A 24,456-nucleotide genomic window follows, 5' to 3' on the forward strand; every position below is an offset into this window, starting at 1 on the left:
TTAAGGTCCTAGGTCATCGGTTGACCTTCCAGGTCAGGTCAATGACCCAAAAGTCGGGAAAATCGGGACCTGTTAGAAAGTCGTAAAGCGTGGCTGCTATGAAGTTTTTCGGGGTGCTGATCACGAATATCATGTTAGTTTTGATCACAGATGATGTCTTCATGCATTTAGGCCAGGTCGGGTCAGGTCAGGTCAGGTCAACCAGTAAGGGTATTCGTAGTAGGTGGCAACCGCCTCTGACAGCTTCGTAACATGTTACGAAGGTGCTAAAACTACTTCGTAAATGTTCATATGGTTGCCAAATTCGAATTCAGCTCCAAAAACTGGCCTAGAAACATGTAAAACTCGGAAAAGTGAACCGAGGTCATCAAAGGTCAATGACCTGACCTGACCTTCCGGTGACCTTGACACCCACCCTAATGGATAGGAGCAACATCAGATCCCATGTTTGAACGCTTAAAACCACGAAAAGACTGCAAACGCGCGGCTAATGCGAGCCGACATATGCCGAATCGCGATTCCGGCCAAACATGGTCTCGAAAAGTAGGTCACAGGTCAAAGGTCATTAGGGTCAGGGTCATGAAAATTTCAGGGTAGGTGTAAAATTGATTAACGCGAGGGTACTGAAAGTTTCGTCGCGATCGGCCGCTTTTTACGCGAGTTATTCGCGAAAAACCGAGGGGGGGGGGGGTCCGTTCGACCCTTCAGTAGGGCTAAGCAGCACGTAGTGAAGGTCGGGTCATGGTCATATCAAAATGACCAAATTTGAATGCGATGAATGTCAACAAAACTGCGTGTTTCAGATGCAGTTCGAGCTGAGGAATCCCATGCAATTAGTGACACGTTTGGAAGTTGGAAAAAATTGTAGGCAAGCTTTCGAAGGTGCTGAAGGTTCAGAAGGTGGTGCCTGTCGAATTTTGGTGGACTCTGGGGCGCCAACTGAGTACAATGCAGAGCTCCCAAGATCTCACACCCTAGATTGCGTCTTAGAGAAATTTGAGTCAGAAAATTATGAATGTTCTGACTCAAACCCATGCCTCGAACCTTGAACCTATCCTGCAAATTTGGTATTTCTTAGTGCCACAGGAGTCTATCGCTGTTGGCTCGTATGCTCCCTGTGTCGCCCGCACAAAGAAGAGGCGCCGGCGATGGTGAACCAGTGGCGGTGCCCGTAGTCACCGTGTGCCATCTGGTCACCGGCAGATCACCGTGTACCGCTACCAGGAGGGGCTGGAGCTGGACGAGGCCATGCTGAAGGCCCTGCTGCAGGGCTACCATCTGCGCCCTACTGACCAGCTCAACCTGGCGCTCAGCTGGAACCGCGTCGACATCGCGCGCTGCACCGTGTTCGCCACACCGCAGGAGTGGCCGCCAGGTGAGGGACGGCCGGCGCCCCAGCAGTGGCAGTGGATCTGTGGTGTTGGATATCTCTGGCTGCTGTGTCGATTTGGTTATCTATCCATTTCGATCAATTGCTTTTTGACGGCCGGAAATTTTAAGAAAAATATAAATCGCATCGAAGTGCCTGTATCGGATTAGCATGTGTCTCCTTTAGAAAGAATTGAAAACTGACGGCATGGTTATTTAACCCGGCCACCAGTCAATGGCAGTGTTGGCTTCAGCTCTGGTGACGTAGGCGGAGCGTGAAGGTTTCTTTATTTTCCCTTCACTAGTGCTAACCCTATGGGAGAAACCGATTTCGAGGGCAAAATTCAAAGTCGATTTTTTAACTTATTAGTCTAGACACGTGAAAACTGAGTGTACCAAACAACAGCCTGATCTTCCTTCTATCGATACCCGCATCCACTTTGGCGATGGTACGTGCATAAAACGCTGAAATATGGCGATAGGCGAGAAGGTGTCATCCTAAACGGTATCATTCAATTACATCTTGATGGTTGCTTTCTCGAATGCTCGGAACGTACCAAGTAGTGATGAACCTGACCTCTGATTCAAGCCGGATCTTGTGATGCCAGCAGCTTTTTCAGGTTAGGTCAGGTCACTGACCTTTGACGTCATTGGTGAACCTCTGCACGGTCCTCAGATGCCGCAACTTCGCAACGCCCTCAGTGTCAGGGCAGATTTCACAGGGAGATGAAACTTGCAGGACCTAGTATCCTCCAGAAGTCTCACAACGCGTATATCTCGCTTTTTTATTCAAGGTCACATGAGGTCATGCCGGTCATATCACCTCACCATTATAAGCCAATGGGGGAAATTTTAAACTGCTATTTTGGAGCCCAGAACGATTTCAGACCAGCTGTAGCAGTTAGCACACGCAACCGTGATTATTTCATGCACTCATTGCAAGGATCGATGCTTCATTTTTGCACCAAGAGCTTGCATGACGTCATTGATGATGTCACTAGTGTCATAAGTTTTTCGACAAAAACTTTTCGACAATAGCTTATCAAATTGAGCTAGCGAGTCGGAAAAGCCACCAATGGACTCGGGAAGACCTGGCAAATCGAATGATATGAAACATGACCTCCTTCGACCAAGTTCGTGACCTGGGGAGCTCTGACCTCACCGTGACCCGAGGTCAACACCCAAAGTTGGCCTCACCCAAATAAAAAAGAATGCCATTCGACGCGCCTGAGCAGGGGAATACGATGCTGTAAAAGTTGCGGCCCTGCGCTCATTTTTTGCGAAGCTGTTCGCCAAAACCGAACCCGTACCTTGGGCCACTTGACCTGACCTCACCGTCACCGGTTGACCTGAGACCTTAAAATCGGGTACAAAACGCTGCATCTCGTAACGGCACACACGCTCGTTTTTTCCGCGACGCTCTAGCTCCATTAGGGGCGAAACGGCGAGATGGGGCCGTACCCCCCCCCCTCCCCCCCGGCCGGCGCGTACCTATGTAGAAAACCAATGAGTCCGGCGAGAGTTAAAGGTAGTGTGCCACCTTTCAAAGATTTCCCATTTTATTTTTCCTAGGATAAGAAGCTTCTGTTTTTACCTAATATCGCAAAAAAAATCAAAAATGGGCCTGGGATAGTACTTTTTTCACCTAAAAGTTTATCGGTTTTCGATATGTATAACAACTGTAGTGGGCTGACCTGCAAACAGGCGTCGGCAACAATCGCGAATGCGGCGCACATGTGACAATAAGCAAAGGTCATTATAGAGTTACGACGTACGGGAATGAGTTGTCAGCTGTCTAATCGTAGACAACACAATGTCGAACTTAAAGGGACTATCTCACCTTCTAAAATGTTGTTAAAACCAGTTAAATTGTGCCCGACTTTATAGATTGGATGACCAGGAACACGGTTCTGGCATTTATTTTTCATTAAACATCTTAGGCTTCCCATATTCCAAACACAAACTTTCAAATATGTGACGTCACAGCCCAAAATTACCTCCTTCCCCAGGCCACATTACTGTCATAAAGCTGATTCTTTTTACTCTGTAGGCACCACAACAAAGTTCAGACCAAGTTTTAAGCGATTTTTCAACGAACAAACCCATTTAAATCAGAATGACTAAACGAGGTGACGTCACACTAACGGTCGCTCCATGTTGAAGATAGGGCCTTGTACAAGGCCCATTTTCAAATGAAGGGAACGAATTTCTTCAACACCAAGAGGCCGCGGGGGTTGCAACCTAGATAGATAGTGGTTTCTGAACCTCGCCGCAAACTTGGCTATCTCAACTCAAACCAGGGGCGGATCCAGAAAATCTCCAAGGGAGGGACCATTAGAAACCAGGAGGCCCCCCCCATAATCCCACCTGTTGGAGGCCCCATCTTCCCACTTGTTGGGCCCCCCCCCCCCCCAAAAAAAACTGCGTCTTTTGAGCTTATCTAGCTGTTCAGGCAACATCTCAACATCTGTGCAGGCTTGGAGGCCCTCTGTGCAGGTTAGGAGGCCCTGTAAAAGTGGTCATCTCTGTGAGTATAAGAGACCTCCAAGTTATGAAAAGCTTTACCAATCTTCTAACAAAGAAGTCCTCTCAGCTAGTCTTCTAAGAAATAACTAAGTGGGTAGGTTAAAAAAAAAAAACTCATCGGATTTCGGCCACTTTATTTTCAGGAGGCCCCCTTTTCAGCTTTTTAACTTTTTAACTTTTTATTTTATTTTTGAAAAAAATCGGCCAAGGGGGGGGGGCCATGGCCCCCATGGCCCCCCCCTTGTATCCGCGCCTGACTCAAACCCCATGTTAAAGGTGGGATAGTCCCTTTAAACTGTAAGCTTGTATTGGTATTGTTTCTTTAATTTGGCTGTCGAACATTAATTTATGGTTTGGAATATGATTTTATGTAAAATAATTGATATAAAACAGCCGTCTCTTTAATTATGACCCCATTTCACCACACGAAAGTGGCAGAAATGACAATGATCAGCTGACGCATATTCTTGGCCGAAGTCAGAGCGCGCGGCCCGACGCACCACCACCGCATCACAAAGTATGAGCGGCGTATTTGGAAATTCCGACCTCGACGAGCATCAGAAGCCACCTAACAGGCGTGTTCGAAACCGCAGGAGATGATGATGAACGGGTTTATCGAAACTTGATTGGATGAGCCTATCGGTAATAGCGATTTTAGTGTGTGCATTTATTGTTCATAGTGGTGTGAAATGTGGTTGGGGTACGACCGACAACCCGTCGGGGCGAATTTCGCACTGGGGTACTCAAAATTTGGAGAATTTAAGACGTTTCCATGAGTTTTGAAGGTATGGATGAGTTCTAAAAATCCGATTCTCCTTATCCGGGTCATTAACTCCATTTGGTCCAGGAAAGCTGGCACACTACCTTTAAGCAGGTTCCCATGTGCACAAACAGCTAAGGGCTGTGCATTTAGTATGGTCATGAGAGAATCCTGTTTGAATTGGGTTCATAATACAATGCATGATCACTTCTTGTTCATAAGTTTTATTGATTTTCTTCTTCCCAAAAGCGAACAAAAAATGTTCTTCTCCATATTCCCCTTCACTCAACAAATTTTGATCACTTTTCCCTTAAGGCCTAAGGTAATACATTGGTAAAAAACACCAATGGATGGCTCATCTCAATAGTCAATACTTCTGTCTCCATCAGCCGTTGGGTCATGGTGGCAATGCAGTGTGATGATGACAGCATTCCATTTAATACCACTGAAACACAGCTTAGCTCAAAAACGCTCGTATGAATTTATCTATCTTTATTGGTGCAAAATAACTGAACTTATCACATTCTTAACTATTGCTTCAGAAAGACATCAGGCCTTAAGATTGTGTGAAACAAGAAAATATTATTAGGCAATAGAGTTGATATATGTGTAGATCAAGTCCAGATTGTAGATTTTAGTTTTGGTAGGTTGTAGGAGTTAGGTTGTAGGTTTTAGGTTGGCGGGTTCGTAAGTAGTAGGTATATTTACGGAGCGAGCGAAGCGAGCGTAGTCTTTCCTTAGATTAACGGAAATTTCTGAGTATGAGCGGCCGGCCGGCCGGCCGGCCGGCCGTGGTCACGCTTTTGCGAGGCTTATATCTCAGCAACCACTTGACCGATTTACACGCGGTAATTTTTGTAGGGTAGCTTCATTCCTTCTACCAAGTATTGGACTATTCCCGATGCATGTGGGTGACCCCTTATGCACGTGCCACGTGCAAAACGAAGAGGTGTCACTTTTGTAATTGTTGCAATATCTCGGTAACTACTTGGCCGATTGGGCTGAAAGTTGGCATGTAGGTAGGCACCCACTAGGCACTGCATATACATGTGCCAGAGTTGGGGTGCTGTTGCACGTGCGCACGTGCAGGGGTCGTTTCCAGATCTCGAGAGCGGCTGGACCGATTGCGCTCAAATTTGGTACACGTTTAGGGACCGGTTAGTAGGGTGCCGTGCACAAGTCAGTTGGGACCCATTTTGCACGTGCGCACGTGCAGGGTGCCGCTTCCAGATCTCGAGAACGGCTGGGCCGATTGTGCCCAAATTTGGCACATCGCTAGAGACCAGTTAGTAGGGTGCCGTGCACAAGTCAGTTGGAGGTACCCCCTCGCAATTTCGCACGTGCAAGGCCCACCCTCTCGCTCGCTCCGTTAGTCGCCCAAAAGGCGTTATACTGGTGGTAGGTTGAAAGCTTTGAGTTAAAAGGTAAGGTTAGGTCAGGTTAGTTCAAAATCTTCACTGGACTTCATCTTCACATCTACCACAGAGTCGACAAGCCGTGCCAGCCTGCTAATCTACGGGTAATACTAATACTACGAGTAATAATATCTACGAGTAATACTAATACTGGTAATACTAGTACCAACTAAGTATTCCGCACTAGCACACACAGAGGCTGGAAATGTGCACAAACACACGAAAAAAGGCTGCAAGCTTGGGAACTCTGCACTTATATGGAAACTACATTGGGTGTGTGCCTGTGAATTATTGAGAATAAACTAAATTAAACTAAGCTGAGCAATTAGGGCGGGTCATCCGACAACTTTTTTTCGAGGACACAAAATGAAGACCGAAATTCCTACGGAGCATGTCACAAAAAGACTGTGTGAATTTTTTCAATTTTTTTGGTTGAGGTTGCGGGTCGCCGCAGCCAATTAATCAACCGGGTTTTTCGCTACATTTTCACTGCACGTGAGTTTTGAGCACAAGTGTCAAATAATTAATTATTTTCAAATATATACATCGAAACTTCAGCTATTCCTCAACCTATCCTGTAAGTCTGTTGGCTGTATCTCTCCAACTGTGGCCATGGTGCCATGCTCTCTGTATCGGTTTTCCGCAACTCGATCGCAGCGCCATCTCTTGAGAGGACGCTGTGTCTCAACCGACCTTGCGTCGGTCGAGACAATATGCATTCTGCTGATGCGATCTTAGGACGCTGATGAAAAACGTGAGGCACAGGAGCGTATACAGCGTGAAAGCTGTCAATTGCAATTAAAGTAGCCATGAAATGTACATATTAGGGGCTCACCTGACTAGCACAGCCATTATTCGCCGAGTGCGATAGTGTCCGCTGGACCTATTAGTCATTTGATCCTGCGCTGAGACTTCAGCAGCATTATTCTCAGTTTTGGCTTCGATTATTTCCTTGCCTGTAAATTTAACCTTTCTTTTGAAATGCAAACCTAGTGTAAGAACTGAACAGTAGCAGCTCAATTGCAGAATAAGTACTGAGTTAGCCTCGTCAACTTAGCCCGGCTTCATCTGACAACAGACTGAGGGTGAGTTGCGAGGTATCCTGCTGATCGGCGATCCGCGTATCATATCACTGCCCGAGGTGCGCGTTCTCATCGGACCATCAGATCCTATTTTGATGACCTATTGGGGCTGGGCCACCGCTACAAGCAGTGGAGCATCGAGCTTCGGTCTTCGAGGGAAACTGACCTCATAAAAACCGCAGTAGTAGCTGCTAAGCGGTCGCCGACGCCATTTGTGATCCCAATAATGCGACATTGTTGCAGCTAGTGGAAAGGAGCCTCCATGTCGAAACGGAACTCATGCCGCGTGGTGGTCCTCGGTGACACTTCACATTCTGCTCTCGGAGAGGCAAGTAATTACAAAGGAAATGCCCTTCTGCATTTTGCGTGCATTGTATTGACAAAGGCAGACAACTCCACATGGGCGTGGCTATTCTGTGTCTCTAGTCACAGAGAGTTAAAAAAGAAAACATACATCAGGGTAAAATGGGAATAAAATTTACCGTCAGAAATCACACACCCACGCACACACCAGGCACTCAATGCACACGTCATACGCAATCAGATCACCGACAATAACAGTCTCTCGGAACCCCATCAGAAGTGCGCCTTTACTGCTTTCTTAAAACTGTCCGGGTCGAGATCTAAAAGGGCAGCGGGCAGCTGGTTTAAAAGCGCGGTCGCTTGGTGTGAAAAGGCCCGCTGCCCAGCCGCAGTGCGCGAAACCGGTGGCCGTAGGCGACGGTCATTCCGGGTGGAGCGGTCACCACTGGCCCGCGACCCCGCGTTCGTGGCGAACAGTGAGGCGAGGACGGTCGGTTCACCGCGCACAATCACACCGCGCGCGATAGTCACCGCTGCGACCCGGTACATGTCACTGGCCGATTTGAGGCGCAGGTCATCCCGCGCGCGAGATACGTGGTCGTACTTTTTGAGGCCGGTAATAACTCTTGTAGCGAAGTTAATAATTTTGAGAAGTCTGGCACAGTTATCGGCAGAACAGTTTCCGTAAACAGATATGCAGTATCTCACGCGCGAGATGACCAACCCCTCAACAATAGTTTTCAGTACGTGCTGCGGGAGGAAATGCCTCAGGTGGCGGAGACCGATCAGGAGGCCGGTACAGTGGCGAACCACGTCACTGACGTGTGCGTCCCAACTCAAATGACGGTCAAACAGCACGCCAAGGTTTTTGACTGTCCGGCTCTCCCGAACAGTCCCACCACCGACCCGTACGCTGACAGGGGGGAGGTTACGGGTGTTCTGACGGGTGCCGAGGAGAAGGATTTCAGTTTTGGACGCGTTGAGTTTTAAGCCATGGGCATGGAACCAAGCAGACAAGGTGGAAAGGGTAGATTCCATGCGTTGGATGAGGTCAGGAAGATTGGCTTTGACATCGGACAACAGGATTTGGGTGTCGTCAGCGTACTGAGTCACATGGGCGTCCGGTGCGTGCAGGCTGAGGTCGTTGGAGAAGATGGTGAATAGGAGAGGACCAAGGACGGATCCCTGGAACACTCCCGTGGTGATAGGAAGGGGATTTGAGACCACTCTGGCGCCAGAAGGAGAGCAGATGGAGACTGACTGGGAATGACCATGGAGATACGAAGAAAACCAGGATGTGTCAATGTTATATTGCTGAAGTTTGCTAAGGAGCAGAGAGTGTGGAATAGCGTCAAAACATTTGCTCAGATCCAAGAGGCATAGGAGGGAAAGGTGGCTACGGTCCATGTTGGAGAAAATACTGTTAGTAACAGAGAGCAGAGCGGTCTCGGTTGAATGGTGGGGACGGAAACCGTGTTGGGATGAGGATAGGAGATGATTGTCGGACATATAGGCATACAGCTGTCGCTGCACCACACGTTCGACAATCTTGGCTATGCCGGGAACTATGGATATAGGACGGTAATTGGAGGGCAAGGAAGGGTCGCCGGACTTGAAAATAGGATGCACCAGGGAGTGTTTCCATGAATCAGGGATTTCACATCTGGTAAGGCACGAGTTAATGATGTGGAGAAGGACAGGGCCGATGGCGTCAAAACATAGGATTAGGATACGGATACAAATTCCGTCAGGCCCACAAACACCGGAACGCTTCATGGAGAACATTACCTCCCGCAGGCCGGCCAGCGTGGTGCCGCGCACGCGGAAGCCGCAGGCGCCCACACGCGGCAGGCGACACGGGACAGCGGGCGGGGGCCCCAGGCTGGCCAGCTCATCAGCAATCCGAGGACCGACACCAACAAAGTACGCATTAACCTCGTCGGGAGTAGCGGCAGGAAGACTAGGGGCACTGCTACGCTTTCCGGCGATTATAGGGCGGATGACACGGTACAGTGAGCTGCTGCCATGCTCACGGAGCCTAGCTTCAATGTCCGCTCTACAATCTTGCCGGATCGCCGACCTGACCCTCCTATCAAGTTCGCGAAAGGTCGGCGATCTCCCCTCGCGGCGCAGTACACCCCTCCGCTGGGACATAAGATCAAGAGTCGCCGCGGTGACAGCCGGCGCTTCGGGGTTCCGGATGGTAGCGATTTTAGTCGGGGCATGTCTATCTAAAACGGATAGCAAACGATCAGTAAAGAAGGACCACATAAAAGAAACCGGATAGCTGCTAAAAACGCACGACCAGTCCACACTGTACAAATCGCTAAGCAATGCATCTCGCTGGATACGTTTGAGCGGCCTAAAACGCAGACGGGATGGTTTTTTAACACGTTTCGGTAAAGATAAAAGCAAGCGAATGACATAATGAGGGCTAAAAGAGCATTTTGACACGGCTAGACGACGGATGATGTGTTCAGAGTTGCAAATAACTACATCTTAAAGTGAACCGGTGTAAAAGGTGGGCTGCATCACATGTTGATATAAATCAAAAGACTGTAACATTTCACGGAGTCGGTCCCGGCCAGGGTTTGTACCTGTGTCTAACAGGTTGCAGTTTAGGTCACCCATGATAAGAATCGGCCCGGAGTGTTGGAGCACTACACGCTGGTACTGCAGCTCCAGCTCGCCGATGTCCGCCTGGAGTGCCGCGGCCGTTCTCCGCGGCGGCCGGTAGACGGCGGCGAGCGTGAAGGGCGGGCCGGCCGACGGCTTCACTCGCAGCCACAGGGACTCCAGCAGACAGCCGGCGCAGTCAGCTGGCGGCTGGGGGATGACAGCGGCCTGGTAGCTGTCACGGGCCAGGATGGCCACCCCACCGTAGCCGGCGTCCCCGGGCCGGTCGGCGCGGTGCAGCGTGTATCCCGGGAAGGTGACGAGTCGGGTCGCAGTGGCGGATCTAAGCCAGGTCTCGGTGAGTAAAAAGAAGTCATGGTCGAAGCGATTCAGCTGGTCATGTTGGAGAGATGCGATCTTCGGTAAAAGGGACTGGATGTTGATCATCCCAATCATCAAAGTCCGTTTGCGGCCGTCGGCTGAGGAGCGTCGCCACGCCTGTCCTCCCCTGCACCCCCGGCGCCGGGCGCTGGCACCGCGCCTGCCGCGATGTGTAGGGCGCGCGGTCGGCGGCCGCGCAGGGTCAGGGTCAGGTCTTCCATGGCCCCTCGGGGCCGCCAAAGCAGGGGTGTGGTCGGACCGATCGGCGTGTCGACAGCATCGACGGCCAGCGAAGCGGCGGCTCTCATCAGGCGACGGAGGTGCGTGGCTTCCGTCGTTCCCGGCGGGTGTCGCGGCGGTCACCAGGAGAAAGGTTAGTGCGAGGAACACTAAACACCTTGCAAGGTCACGGTGCATCTTGCCAGATCACGATCGTAGTGATCACACTGATTCAGTTCGCACAGCGTCACTCGTTCACGACTCGCAATCACATTCACGCTCAATCACACAGTCTGCAGTCACTCAGGAGAGGCGCGTAGTGGTAAGGGAAGGGGAGCGAGCGGAGCTCCCGGCGCCGCAGCCGACCGCGGGCGCGGCGCGCAGTGAACTGAACTGATGCGTCATAAGGATGCGTCGTTTATCATGATAAATAGAATAGCCGTGCTGGATCATCGGCTATGACGAGCCTGCTGGACGAGCATATTGCTTCAGTAAATGAACCCGGTAGTCAATGCTTACTTCTATTTTACACCAAAATCAGACAAGGGCCAAATTATTAAACAAGTTCACAAGACTTGTGGAAAAGCCACTGGACTAAAGCCGCGCCGATCAGTGTACCATTTACTAAGAGTGCCTGTGCATCGAGCAGGAACCATTCGTGCCGTTTCGGGCAACGCCATGCAGTCCAGATCAGAGAACACTTCTGAACAGCCCGGAAGCAGGCGTCACCTCTTGACAAATCCCGAGGTAGCAGCTGTCAGTAAGGAAGATTGAGCCCTTAAATTTGGTAAAATGGCTTACATTGGCAGCTTGCAAGTTACTTATTCCGTCGCGATCGCCCATCATACAACATACATTGACCAGCTTCGAACTATCACCGAGTTCAATGTTGTTCGTTATGTCCCAATGTGGTCCGAAATTACGGAGTAAACATTGCAGAGACGGTCAATTACTCCAAAGCATCCAGCTATTGCGAGACCTCTCAACTCTTCGGTCTGTGTCATTTGCCCAGTGATCGACAGGAATAAGTACCGGGCTCACTATAGGAATTTTTTGGGCTATGGTACTGGCCGATACAGACAGCCAGCAAACAGTGCAGACGCTGCGATGCTTGCTGAACTAAGGAATGGTGATACAAAGACTCGAGCCACTTACGGCAAAAAAGTGTAGGAAGCGAATGAGGCAGGAGACATAAAGATATGCTATTCTATCAGCATTTTGCAATAAACAAGTCATGTTTAAACATGAAGCTCATAGATCGGTCCAAAGAACGCGTTACAGAGTCACCAATAGCAATCTCGCTGGAAGAGGGTGACCTTGGACACGCTGTTAACAAATTAATTTCGATCCGGTGCATACCCATTACCCATACTCACTACTCAGACAGTGGAGCGAGCCGTCCGGCTCGTAACTTACGCAGCATACGCTGTTGTTTGAGCACGTCTCGGTTACATCACGTGTGCCATCAGGACGCAATGCAACACTCTCATACCGGCGTTTGAATCAATTATCGAAGTGTGATTTTCTGTCCTAGGACGGTAAGGTGGCTGGCTACATTGCATTCAAAAATGAACATACGGTTTGGACTGATGTTATCTGTCTGCAAAACTTAATTTAACTGATAACAATATATCAAAGTTAAGCGTCTCGCTGTTTTCTTTGTGAAATCACTATATGGTATAGCTTCCGGAGCAATTTATGATTCCTGAAATATTTCGGTTCGAATGGGTACAACTCACCTGGTGTCAAATAAGGAACACCAGGCACCTAGGAACACCAAAGAACACCATATACCTGACGTGGCAGCGGCTGCGTCAGCTTTTAACGGTCGGAAAGCCGTCAAAATCAATGTTATGCCAAACTTGCTCAATAGATGGCGCTGGTTTCGTTGCGCTCAGATCGCCGATGCTAATAGCTATTCTGAGCACGATTCTGCCACTGGGGTTTCCAAACTTTGTGAAGAGATGAGGGTAAGCGTGTAGAACTAGAAAAATGGTAAATATAGTACCTTTCTCGAATTTTTCCCACTAACTTTTGCAAACAACGAGAAAAATTAGCAAAAGTGGTCCCGAAAAACCGTGGACGGCGCGCCCAGTTCCTTTTCAAAAATTCGCAAAAAAAATATGTTTTAACCGTTTTATGGATCAGCCCGTAGGAAAATCGCTCTTCACTTGAAAACTGTTTCCATCGACCCGCCCTACTGAGCATACCTGGAAAAGTATAGCCTCACTTCTCCACCAAGTCACGGTGTGTTACCCCTGACCGTGCGGTAATTAGAACAGTCTACATATCTTTGTGCACGCAATAAAACGATAACCTCGCTATCACCGATGTTGTTTGGTGCCTAAACAAATAGCCACAACATTTCTAAACATACCTATATTTAAAAAAATCAAAACAACAAAAATAACCATTGCCAAGTATCAATACCTATCTGCTCGTTGCACACCGGTCAGTTGACAGAAGTCGGCTTCTCTTGTCAGTTTAAGGAAATAGTTCACTTTCAACATGGGGTTTTGAGCTGGAATAGCAGGTTCGTAGCTTGAGCTGAGACTAGCACAAATCAGGAGCTTTTACGGCTCAACGATCACCCTAGACGAAGATATTCCATTTCTCGTTCCGAAAAGAGTGCCTTGCAGAGGAATGCGTGCCTTGCACAGGAATGCAGCCACGTCATCGTCAGCCAATCAGCATGCTGCTTACAGCCAATGCAGTATGCATTGGCTGTAATGCAGTATGCATTGGCATACTGGCATTGGCATACTGGCAATACTGCATATTGCCAATGCAGTATACATTGGCAATATAGTTCGTCCTATATTAAAATATAGAAAATAATTGTTTTTACAAAAAGGTTTTATTTTATTTCATGATCATTTTGAGCATACAAATCATAAATCAATAGCAAAATATGTGTAAAAACGTTGTTTTGACACCAGCTATATAGTTTTATTGGGAGCTTTCGAGAGCACTTCGGCTCCCTTCTTCAGCCAAGTCAAACAAACACTAAAATACAGTAATACAAAACATTAATATGTCGTTCGGTTCGAGGTCAAAATCGTAGGTAATAGCAAAATACTAATTACAGGAAACTGAACTGTTTCCCTTAACAGAATGACTATCATCTCCGTTCGACATAATTTATCCCAACCTTACCACATCTGTTATAGTGGTGCCAATCGGAACTTGGGCCTTCATAATTCCGCTTTTGTCCAATGTGCAAATCGGATTTTGGTCGGACAAATGCAGCAGGCTTTGGAGTTTGAACAACATTGGACAATCACTTGCTACACCTCAGCATTTTTAAAAGCAATCGTGCATGACATTGATTGGCGAACAGAAAGCTCAGCTCAGCTCTCGATATGATAACCACTTTTGGGCTGGTAATAGTACATTAACCCTCGCCCGCACATGCCATTTTCCCATCCTAGAACGCACATGGGGGGGGGGGGGTGCCACCCCCCGCGCCATTTCGCTCCTGCTGGTTATAGAGCTTCGCAGTAAAGAACAACAGATTCTTTGGGAAGAGACGAATCCAATGATACCCAATTGACTGACCTCATCAGGTCAGTCATTGACCTTCCAGGTCAGGTCAAACTAAAAAAATGTTGCTGTTTGGGGTCATCGTTGGAATATCACGTGCGCTGCTCATCATATACCGATGACACTGCCGCATTGTGGTGCCAAGCCAGCTAGAGCCTCTTTGTCACACTATCCGGCTAGGTTTTTGCTGGCTGTGGTCATTTCAGGTCAAGTTAGGTCAAGGTCAGTGATATGTGTTTGTATGTCTGTGTGTTTCTGTGTGTAAACTGACGTGTGCACCGACTGTTTGTGTGTCCCTAGTACATGAGATCATGAACTGATAAGCTTTTACCAAAAATACAGTGAAAGAAACTTCACGGAAAATAAATTCGGCTTGCCTAAAACGCGATGTTTTAAGATGACCTAGGTTGACCTTGACCCTGACCCTGACATCTGTAGTCTGTACGTCGTCGAACATGTTTCATGACAGGTGGTACTAGCAAACAAAAGCCGAAATCAAAGTGTCAAAAGCTCACAAGACCCATAGCCAACGCAAGGTATTGGGTATTGGTCATTTGGGTCATGACATGACCGGAAGAACAAGGTCATATCTCCGAAAGCAAAAACCACAGAAGCTTGAAATTTTCAGTGGACGCTGAGAAAAGATTAAAAAGCAGCTGCACGAAGAATTAGGCTTCTAGCTTTAAACGTGTTTAGCGCAGAGCAGAAAAAACTACCTGGGGGGGGGGGGGGGAGGGGACAACCACCGTCCCATGTGCGGGCGAGGGTTAAATGCAAATTAAATGACAGCGCTCAGTGTTAATTATTGCGTAGTTTTCGGACATATTTGGACAAGTGGCTGGCTTGAACATTCTCAGACGGAGAGTCGACAAAAATGCCGAACATTGGACATACATTTTTTGCAACTGGCAGCACTAATCTCCTACTGCTCTGCTGGGTCGAAGACACTGGCAAAAAAAAAACTATATAGAAACATTGTTTCTTCGGATCGTCACGCTGAAGGCTATTTTGCTACCCACCCTGAAAGAAGTAAATTACTCGGATTGAAGGCACTTACTAATTCATTTTCCAACATAAGCCTTTGCGTAATTGGCACTAGCAATGTGTGATTTTGCGTTGCAATGTAGTTGCTAATGCGCGTTGTTGGACGATTTTACTTGCAAAATTCAGTTTCTTAGTGTGTGTGTGTCAGCATCTTTATTTCCTGAAACATGAAACTCACAAGACCCTTAATATGATAGGTAACCCTTTTAGGAACAATTATTTCCTTTATTGGTCTTAATGTCGTGCCACCTATGAATTTTCCGTAATTTTGTATTATTTATACCATTCAAATTACCCCACTTGTTCAAATTAACCCACCCTACCTTAGTGAATTATGGGGTAGAAAAGGTGGGGCTATCAAAAAAAAAAAAAAAAATAATAATAATAAAACTCAGGTCAATCGGCCCAGCGGTTGCTGAGATATAAGCACCTCAAAAGCGCTACAGGCCGGGTCGGGTCGTGCCGAGCCGCTCCTACTGAGATTTTCCGTTATGTTGGAAAGACTCGCTTCGCGCCTCGCGCTCGGTCGTAACCAATGACTCGATTTTTAAAAGCGCATGCAGGGTTTGAACGTCGGCGAGGATGGCGTTAAGCATAGACCACTATATATCGATATATAGTCGTCTATGCGTTAAGGTATCGTTCTGTATTCAGCAGGGGCGGCGCCACGAATTTTTGACTGTGGGGTACTAGGGTGAAAAGGGCCCATGCATAGTGAAAGGAGCCCATGCGTGAAAAGGGCCCTTGCGCGGTGAAAAGGGCCCATACATTTATCATGGCGTAACCCGCGCTGTGCTGGGTAGGGGGGGCAGTTTTTACGCCCCCCCCCCGGTCAGTTTTTTTGCAAATATTTAAAAAATGGCGGCGCCCAGCGCCGCCGTTTTTGGTACACCTGTTCATACATCTTCTCCGCACATGTGAAAATCTCAGACCCGGGTCTTCAAGGTCAGGTCACCAGGTCACGTCAAGTGACCATAAGTCAATGGGAGAAAATTGAAATGCGCCTCTTTTGGACGAATGTCGTTCAAAACGCTCTCAAACATCGGTTCATACCTTTACGTATGAACCGATGTTAGAGAGCGTTTTGTCACAGGTGCAGTTTTCCGATTCAGTGTGTTATGTTTACATATACACACTGAATCGGAAAACTGCACCTGTGACCCCTCTGTATGCCCCTGAGGTCATCTCAGGTCATGAACGGCCACCAGTAGTTTTGTGGCCATAACTTTTGATAGAGACGTGCTAGAGCGGTGAAAACACGTCAGATGTGTTCAGCTCGACCACCAGCACGGCGTGGGTTAAAGGCACTTGCAATAGCAATCTAATAGTCGACAGTGAAAGATGATAGAACCTGGATGCTTTTCTTTTTTCTTTTTATAAATTTAGTCCGAACCTTTTGATGGGAAGGATTCACAAGGACAGAGCCACCGCTAAGCGAAGTTTGTTGCAGTGACCCTGCCCTCTACCCTCCGATCGTCAAATTCCAGTTCTATGGCAGAATTTAGAGTCCAAAGTTTAATGTGCGCACATAGCCGCGCACGGCCGGTCCCCTCACTGACTTTGCCTGCGCCTGGCCTGTGCGCGCGCACGGCCGGTCCCCTCACTGACTTTGCCTGGCTACGGCCTGCCACCAACCGCAACCATACCTGTCAGGAGGCCCATAAACGTCAAGCGCCCGTCGCGCTTCGAACCCGGACTGTTATAACCGGGAACGCGTGCTCTCACCACGTGGAATTCAACGCTCTTCCAACTGAGCTTACGGGACCGGCTTGCCTCGCCAAAAGACTAAAAACACTTAATGCAGTATTGCATACCTATTACCTACCAACAAAGATAACCAGCGTAATTTGCCAAATTACCATCTATTTGAAATGTCTTCCTTTCGTCACGACAAAGATGCTTTGATAAATTGCCAGCCTGCCAATTATTGTTCATATTACGGAATATGGACGAGTTTCTACTACTTTTTAACTACGGGGTGCTACTGTATGCAGCTAACACTGTGCACTGCTTACTGTATAGTGTATATCCCTCGCCGGACCTATTGGTTTTCTACATACGCGCCGACCGAGGGGGGGGGGGCAATAACGACCCCCTCGGGTGTTTCGCCCCTGGTGGAGCTAGCGCGTCGCGGAAAAAAACGAGCGTGTGTGCCGTTACAAGATTCAGAGATTGATACCCGATTTTAAGGTCCTGGATCAACCGGTGACCTCTGAGATCAGGTCAAGTGCCCCAAGGTGGGGTTCCGTTTTTGATGAATAGCTTCGCAAAAAAACGGCCGCAGAGCCGCGATTTTGGCAGCATCGTGTCGCCGTCGCTCCGGCGCGTCGAATCATATACTTTTTGTTTGAGTGAGGTCATCCTAGGGTGTTGCCTCGGGTCACGGTCAGGTCAGCGACCCCAGGTCACCAACTTATCGAAGGAGGTCATGTCGCATATCATTCGATTCAGCAGGTCTTCCTGAGTCTATTGGTGGCTTTCCCGACTCGCTAGCTCAATTTGATCGGGAGTTATTGAGGACAAATTATGACCTTAATGACTTCATAAATGACGTCAGCAAGGTCAACATTGCAAAAGTAACGCATGAAACCTTACAATAAGTGCATGAAATTATGCTTGAGATAGAAGGAGATCGTTCCCGGCGCCAGAATAGCAGTTTTAGTTTTCATTTTTCCCCATTCACTTTAAAAAGTGAGGTCACGAAAATAACCTGACCTCATATGATCTTTTGGAAAAATCCGAGATATACGAGTACAAGTTGTGAGACTCATAATGGATACTAGATCCTGCAAGTTTCATTTCCCTGTGACATCTCCTCTGGCAGTGAGGGCATTGCGAAGTTGCGACATCTAAAGACCGTGCAGACTGCAGAGGTTCACTTATGACGTCATCAGTCAGTGACCTGACCTGACCCGAAAGTGCGATTGGTGTCAAAAGATCCGGCTTGAATCAAAGGTCAGGTATGCCAAGTTTCAGCTCTCTATCGCCGGCGTGTTTGGAGCTATCGCGAAAAAAAAACTTAGGCCCCGCCGGCCCCTCAGCCGGCGACGGTTGATTAAGACACAATTTCCGTTGAATAATATGAGAAAGCGCTTGTTTGAGGCTCATGATGATAAGTATAATGATGAAAGAAAACCGAAGCCTCATAATAATGAATGTATTCTAAATTATGACCGAGAAGAAAGAGATAACAGTTTCAGGCATAGCCCATCATCAGATCTCCTAAAAGATACATTTTGAAAATTGTGATCTCGCCTTTTAACACATCCTGACACATTTAGCGACCATCCTCTTCTTTGAGAGTGTGATACAAAGTTAGATGATTGTGAGTGTATGCAAGTAGCTTGTACCAATATTAACGATGCAAAAGAATAGAAATTATTAATAAGCATATTTGTGAGAGGAGTATGTGTGTGAGCTTGTAAAGAACGTTCTTAATGTTGTGTGTGTGTGTGTGGGGGGGGGGGGGTTGTGTTTGTGTGACTGACTATCGTGTGTATGATTGAGAAGTGTGATTGCAAGTGGAACTGAGTTATTAAATTTGAAGCATGAGCATATATATTACACATGGTACCTATTGCTTTGGACCTGAGAAGTAAGTAACTTAATGAATGAATGAATGAATGAATGAATGAATGAATGAATGTACAGCTAAAGGAATGAGACAATGAATGGTGAGAATGTGTGTGAATGAATAAAGATGCATATTGAATACTTACAAGCGTGAACAGGCGGAGTGGGACGTCTTTGTACTCGTCTTTGGACGTCTTTGTACTTCGTGCTCGTATACTTACACCTCTGCTACTATCATGGTCCGTAGGGTGGTGGAGCTATCAGCTTCCAAGATGATGTTTGAGTGTTGAGTGTTGGGCGTAGGTCACGGATGTACTTTGATTCAGCGATCTTAAGTTCTGCTACATCTTTGCATCTACGCATGATCTGTAGCTGCATAGATGACGCTGATATGATGACGTCTGGATGTTGGGTACGTACGTGGTCACCGAAAGGAGTGTCTGCTGTCTTGTTTTTCGCATCCCGTAAGTGCTCATTGAATATTCTAAATTCTCGGTCATAATTTAGAATACATTCATTATTATGAGGCTTCGGTTTTCTTTCATCATTATACTTAGACACAATTTCCAGGTAATTACCATGCACAATTTGAAATCCATTATTTTTGGTAAGAAATTTTGCTTTTAGAACGGGACAAGTGTTAGTGTTACATAATCTTTTTGGGGATAGAGGATGGAGCCGACTGCAGAGTCGGGTCGCTTTTCCTGGCCCGGAGTCTGAACGCTTTACTCTTAGCTACAGAAAGAGCCTCTGAGCACATGAAGGGGCCCCCTGAACACTTGACGGGGTCCTCTGAGCTACAGAAGGGCCGTGTGAATACACAAGGCCCTCTGAGCGCATGAATAGGCCCCTGAGAGCCCTCTCTTTATGAGGGCCCTCTGAGCGCATACAGAACGCTCGACGGGGCCCCTCTGAGCTACAGAATGGCCCTGAGTAAACGACAGAGTCCCCTAAGTGCATGAAGGGGCCCTCTGATCACTTGACGGGCCCCTGATCGCTTGACGGGGGCCCCTGATTGCTTGACGGGGCCCTCTAAGCCAGAAAAGGCCATATGAGTACGCGACAGAGCCCTCTAAGCAAATGAAGAGGCTCCTGGTTGCGCGTGACGGGGCCATCATATCTTAAAGAAGACTCTCTGAGCATGTAAAGGGCCCCTGAATGCCTGGCAGGGCCCTCTGAGCGACAGAAAAGCTCTGAGCACACGAGAGAGCCCTCTAAACGCATGAAGGGGCCCCTGCTTCCTTGATGGGCGCCCTCTGAGCACATAATTAGGGTCCCTGATTGCTTGACGGGGGCCCTTTAAGCTACATAAAGGCTCTCTGAGTACACGACAGGGCCCTCTGAGCGCATGAAGGGCCCCTGATCGCGTGATGGGGCCCTCTGAGCTACATAAAAGCTATCTGATCATATAAAGGACCCTTGAAAGTTTGGTAGGGCTCTCTAAGTGACAGAAGGGCACTCTAAACGCATAAAGGGCCCCTGAACGTTTGAGGGGGCCGCCCCTATGAGCTACAGAAAACCCTCCACGTACACGACGGGGCCCTCTGTCCGCATGCAGGGGTCCCTGAATGTTTGACGGGGCCCTCTAAGCCATAGAAAGGCCATATGAGTACACGACAGGGCCCTCTAAGCGCATGAGGAGGCCCCTAATCGCACGTAACGGGCCCTCTGAGCTACAAGAAAGTTCTCTGAGCATATAAAGGGTCCCTGAGCGCCTGACTGGGCTCTCTGAGCGACAAAACGGCCCCCAGCGCTTAGAGGGCCCCTGAACGCCTGACGAGGGTCCTATGAGCTACAGAAAAGCCCTGAGTACAAGAGAGGGCCCTTTTAACGCATGAAGGGGCCCCTAATTCCTTGGTGAGGGCCCTCCGAGCACATGATAAAGGCCCTGCTTGCTTGACGGGGTCCTCTAAGGTACATAAAGGCCCTTTGAGTACACAGCAGGGCCCTCTAAGCACAAGAAGAGGCCCCTAATCGCGCGTGACGGTGCCCTCTGAGCTACATGAAAACTCTCTGAGCATTTAAAGGGCCCCCTGAACGTCTGGCTGGCCTCTCTGAGCGACAGAAGGGCCCCAGCGCTTAAAGGGCCTCTGTACGCTTGACGAGGGCCCTATGAGTTACAGAAAAGCCCTGCGTACACGAGAGGGCCCTCTAAACTCATGAAGGGGTCCCTGATTCCTTGACGGGGCCCTCTGAGCACATTATAAGGGTCCCTAATCGCTTGACAGGGGCCCCTCTAAGCTACATAAAAGCCCTCTGAATACACGACAGGACAGGCCTTAAAAGCGCCCCACCGATCAGTAGGGGCCTGTAACAGCCGCCTGTTAAATTTTTCAGCATTGGCCCTCTGTCGGCAATAGTTATTTGATCACTGCTAGAACCTATTTAACGGTTTTAGAGGGCCATTGCACGACTACCAAAAAGTCTTGAAAAAGTTCAGATTGGGCTCCTGACTGTGGGGTACTGGGTATATGCAGTACCCCACAGTCAAATGACTGTGGGGTACTAGTACCCCACGTACCCCACGGTGGCGCCGCCCATGGTATTCAGTCGTTGTTCAATTCAGTGCACACAGGTGTAGCTGGTGGGATAGCTAACAAAAGGTTAATGGTTGATAACGAAAATTGTGACAGCGTTATTATAGCCGTCCGTGAATTGTACCATCTCATACACCGGCGCAAAATGCTCAAGGCTGTGAAGGTCATATGGTGCACACTTCAGTCTGGAAACGTATCTACTGCACATAAAATCTGAAAACTTGGCCGCAAAAGATCAGCTAAAACATTCTGCTCGTTTGCCATCATCTATCATGACCAATCCGTCACAAACCAATGTCGGAACACTGCGTCCCGATGTCTTGATAGATTTGAGGAGCGACCAGAAACGTTTAGAATTGCTTTTAAAAATCGTATCGTCTACTAGATGCAGGACGTACTGACGATGCTTGGACGAAACAATGTTCTTAAAGGGTCCCTCCCACCTTCAAAAAGTTAATGAATTGGCATGGAAGTGATGTCGCTCGGTTCAGAAAGAGTGAAAACGAATATCTACCAAATTTCATTGAAAAATATTCACCGGTTTTCAAGATATTAGACTTTTACTTTTGTTTACTTTTTGGGATCTCCGCTGTTCCTAGCGGCTTTATTTGAAAGTGCGCCATTTGTTGCGCGCAAAGCTGCATATACCACCGCCACAGGGGAGCACTGCCGCTTCAACCCTATTGGCCGAAGTGTCTAAAGGCCGGGCTCCACTACGCGTTTTTTCCGTGCGTTTTATCCGAGACATCGGTTTTTGCGTGAAATCGTTCCCGAAAAAAAGTTCGCATCATTGCTCAACATTGGGCAAGCTACACTGGGATCGATGTCACGCAAAACACGACAACTTGCAAATTCCGTACCGATTTTAAGGAAATCTCGGTAAAACGCATGACGATGTCACGCAAACTCGGAAATATCGTACCCATAAAAAGTTCAATTATTTGAACTTTTCATCGGTTTTTGCGTGATCTCGGCCGGGAAACATGACTTGCGCGCTGCGGCAAGCAGTGTGAATGTAATTTTGTGTTTGTTTTTGACGTTGTTAAATATGTTTCCAATTCTTGTGTTGAAGCTAGGAAATTTTTTGCAGAAGTTTTTTTTTTAGTGTAAAGAGGATGAGTGAAGGTAAGACATGATAAACATAGCAACCCTACATATTTCATTTTGCACTTCCTAAAGCAGTGTCAAATAATGCAGGCGAAAATGGTTTAGTTCAAATAGAAATTAGCGCAGTGGTGATAGGTTGGTTTGGAATTAGGTAAATGAACTCGCTGCAACACTAGTGGACCGAGCTCGGAGGCCGGAGTTGAAGGGGGCCAATCGTAAAAATGAATCATTTCTATACATGCATTGCCCAGATTGGAAAAGACACATATGCCGAGTATGTCCTTCGTAGTGGCGGGATTGCGCCGAAAATTTCAGTGCACGTCTGGCGTAATTTCGCATGCGGCGAATTCAGTGCATGGTGGTCGCTGAATTTCACTGCGAATGGCGGTCATCAATTTTTTTTTTTCAGCACCATGGTCAATCTAGCAGCAGACTCGCCCTGCGAGCGGGTCTGAAGAGGGTCTGAATTCCGAACTTCCGTCTCGGGCCTTGTTTCACAGCATGACGATACCGTGTGCCATGACGCGTGTTGTGGTATTGGGTTTTCATTGGAACATCAACTAATTCAGACGCTCCAACAGGGGAGAGCGTCCGAGGCACCGGAACACTCCTCCTGGTTGATATAGCCTTGATCGGTAGATGTGCACAGTGCACACGCGCTTAATATGGAAAAGTGGATTAATTTGGCACAAATAGGCAACCAACTTTCAGGGTAAGTGATGCAGAGCCAGAAATTTCAGCTCAAAATTGCTTGTGTCGAGTTTCGGCGTGTGAGGGTCTCACGGGCGTACAAAACACCTTCTTTATAGGCGCAAAGTAAACAAAGTGTGATTTTCCGCGTAGTGGAGCCTGGGTTTAATGACAACAATGTCACGTGCTTCAGGATGACAAGCAAAAAACGATATCACGCAAAAACCGACAAATTGCAAAACCGATTTCACGCAAAAACCGATGTCTCGGATGAAACGCGCGTGAAAAAAAAACGCGTAGTGGAGCCCGGCCTTAACGGTGGCGGCCATATTGCGCAGACCAGGAACCGGCGGCCGCCTGTGTTAGGAAATAGGGAATTCGGGTCCTCGATTTACGTTTGCGGCCGCCGCATCCGTTACGTTCAAGGTACGTAGATACAGAACCCGGCATCTTACGCAGAATTGAGTGGGGAATACGATCAAATCATCAGAATTGCTCAAATTCACTCGCCAGACTATCGTCTTTCTACATTTGCCCCGGCCGAGAGGGTTGATTGAACCCACCTCGCTAATGCGCCGCTAATTCAACTAGAATTTAGCGGTAAAGTGGTCGTATGAGGCAGAGTACAATCCAGAGTGACTGGTAGGAATCCGCTTTAAAGGTTTTAGGTCAACCGGTGACCTCTGAGGTCAGTTCAAGTGACCTAAGGCACGGGCTCGGTTTTTGGTAAATAACTTCGCCAAAAATGGCAGTAGAGCTGCGATTTTGGCATCATCGTGTTCCCCTAGTTCAGGCGCATCGAGTGATATGCTTTTTGTTCGGATGAGGTCAATTTACGGCATTGACCTCGTGACAAGGTTAGGTCAGAGCTCTCAGGTCACGAAGCTGGTCGAGTAAGGTCATGTTGCATATCATTCGATTCGGCATGTCTTTCTGAGTCCATTTGTGGCTTTCCCGATTCGCTAGTTCAATTTGATCGGGAGTTATTAAAGAAAAGTTTATGACCCTTGTGACGTCACAGATGACGTCACGCAAGGGCAACAATGCAAATGTGAAGCATTGGACCTTGCAAGGAGTGCATGAAATCACGATTCTATGTATATGTTTGAGATATTTTCAGATCATTCCCGGCGCCAAAATAGCAATTTCCATATCTCCCCATTGACTTATAAGGCTTTAACGTATAAGTTCCCTGTATTTGAGGATTTTTAAAGATGTCATCTTGTTCTCCACTCAATTCTGCGTAGGATGCCGGGTTCCGTGTCTACATAGCTTGAACGTAACGGATGCAG

General features: G+C 47.8%; 1 protein-coding gene across 1 annotated transcript in view; it reads left to right on the forward strand.

Annotated features, from left to right (window-relative positions):
* Positions 1–24,456, forward strand: part of LOC122394555 (transient receptor potential cation channel trpm-like) — a 291,178-nt gene that overhangs the window by 232,329 nt on the left and 34,393 nt on the right. The window contains exon 9 of the mRNA XM_043391514.1: positions 1,204–1,375. Coding sequence (XP_043247449.1) covers positions 1,204–1,375 — 172 coding nt within the window. The remainder of the gene's footprint in view (positions 1–1,203; positions 1,376–24,456) is intronic.

Source organism: Amphibalanus amphitrite, unplaced genomic scaffold (genome assembly GCF_019059575.1).
Source record: "Amphibalanus amphitrite isolate SeventyFive unplaced genomic scaffold, NRLGWU_Aamphi_draft 000598F_arrow, whole genome shotgun sequence".
Lineage (NCBI taxonomy): Eukaryota > Metazoa > Arthropoda > Thecostraca > Balanomorpha > Balanidae > Amphibalanus > Amphibalanus amphitrite.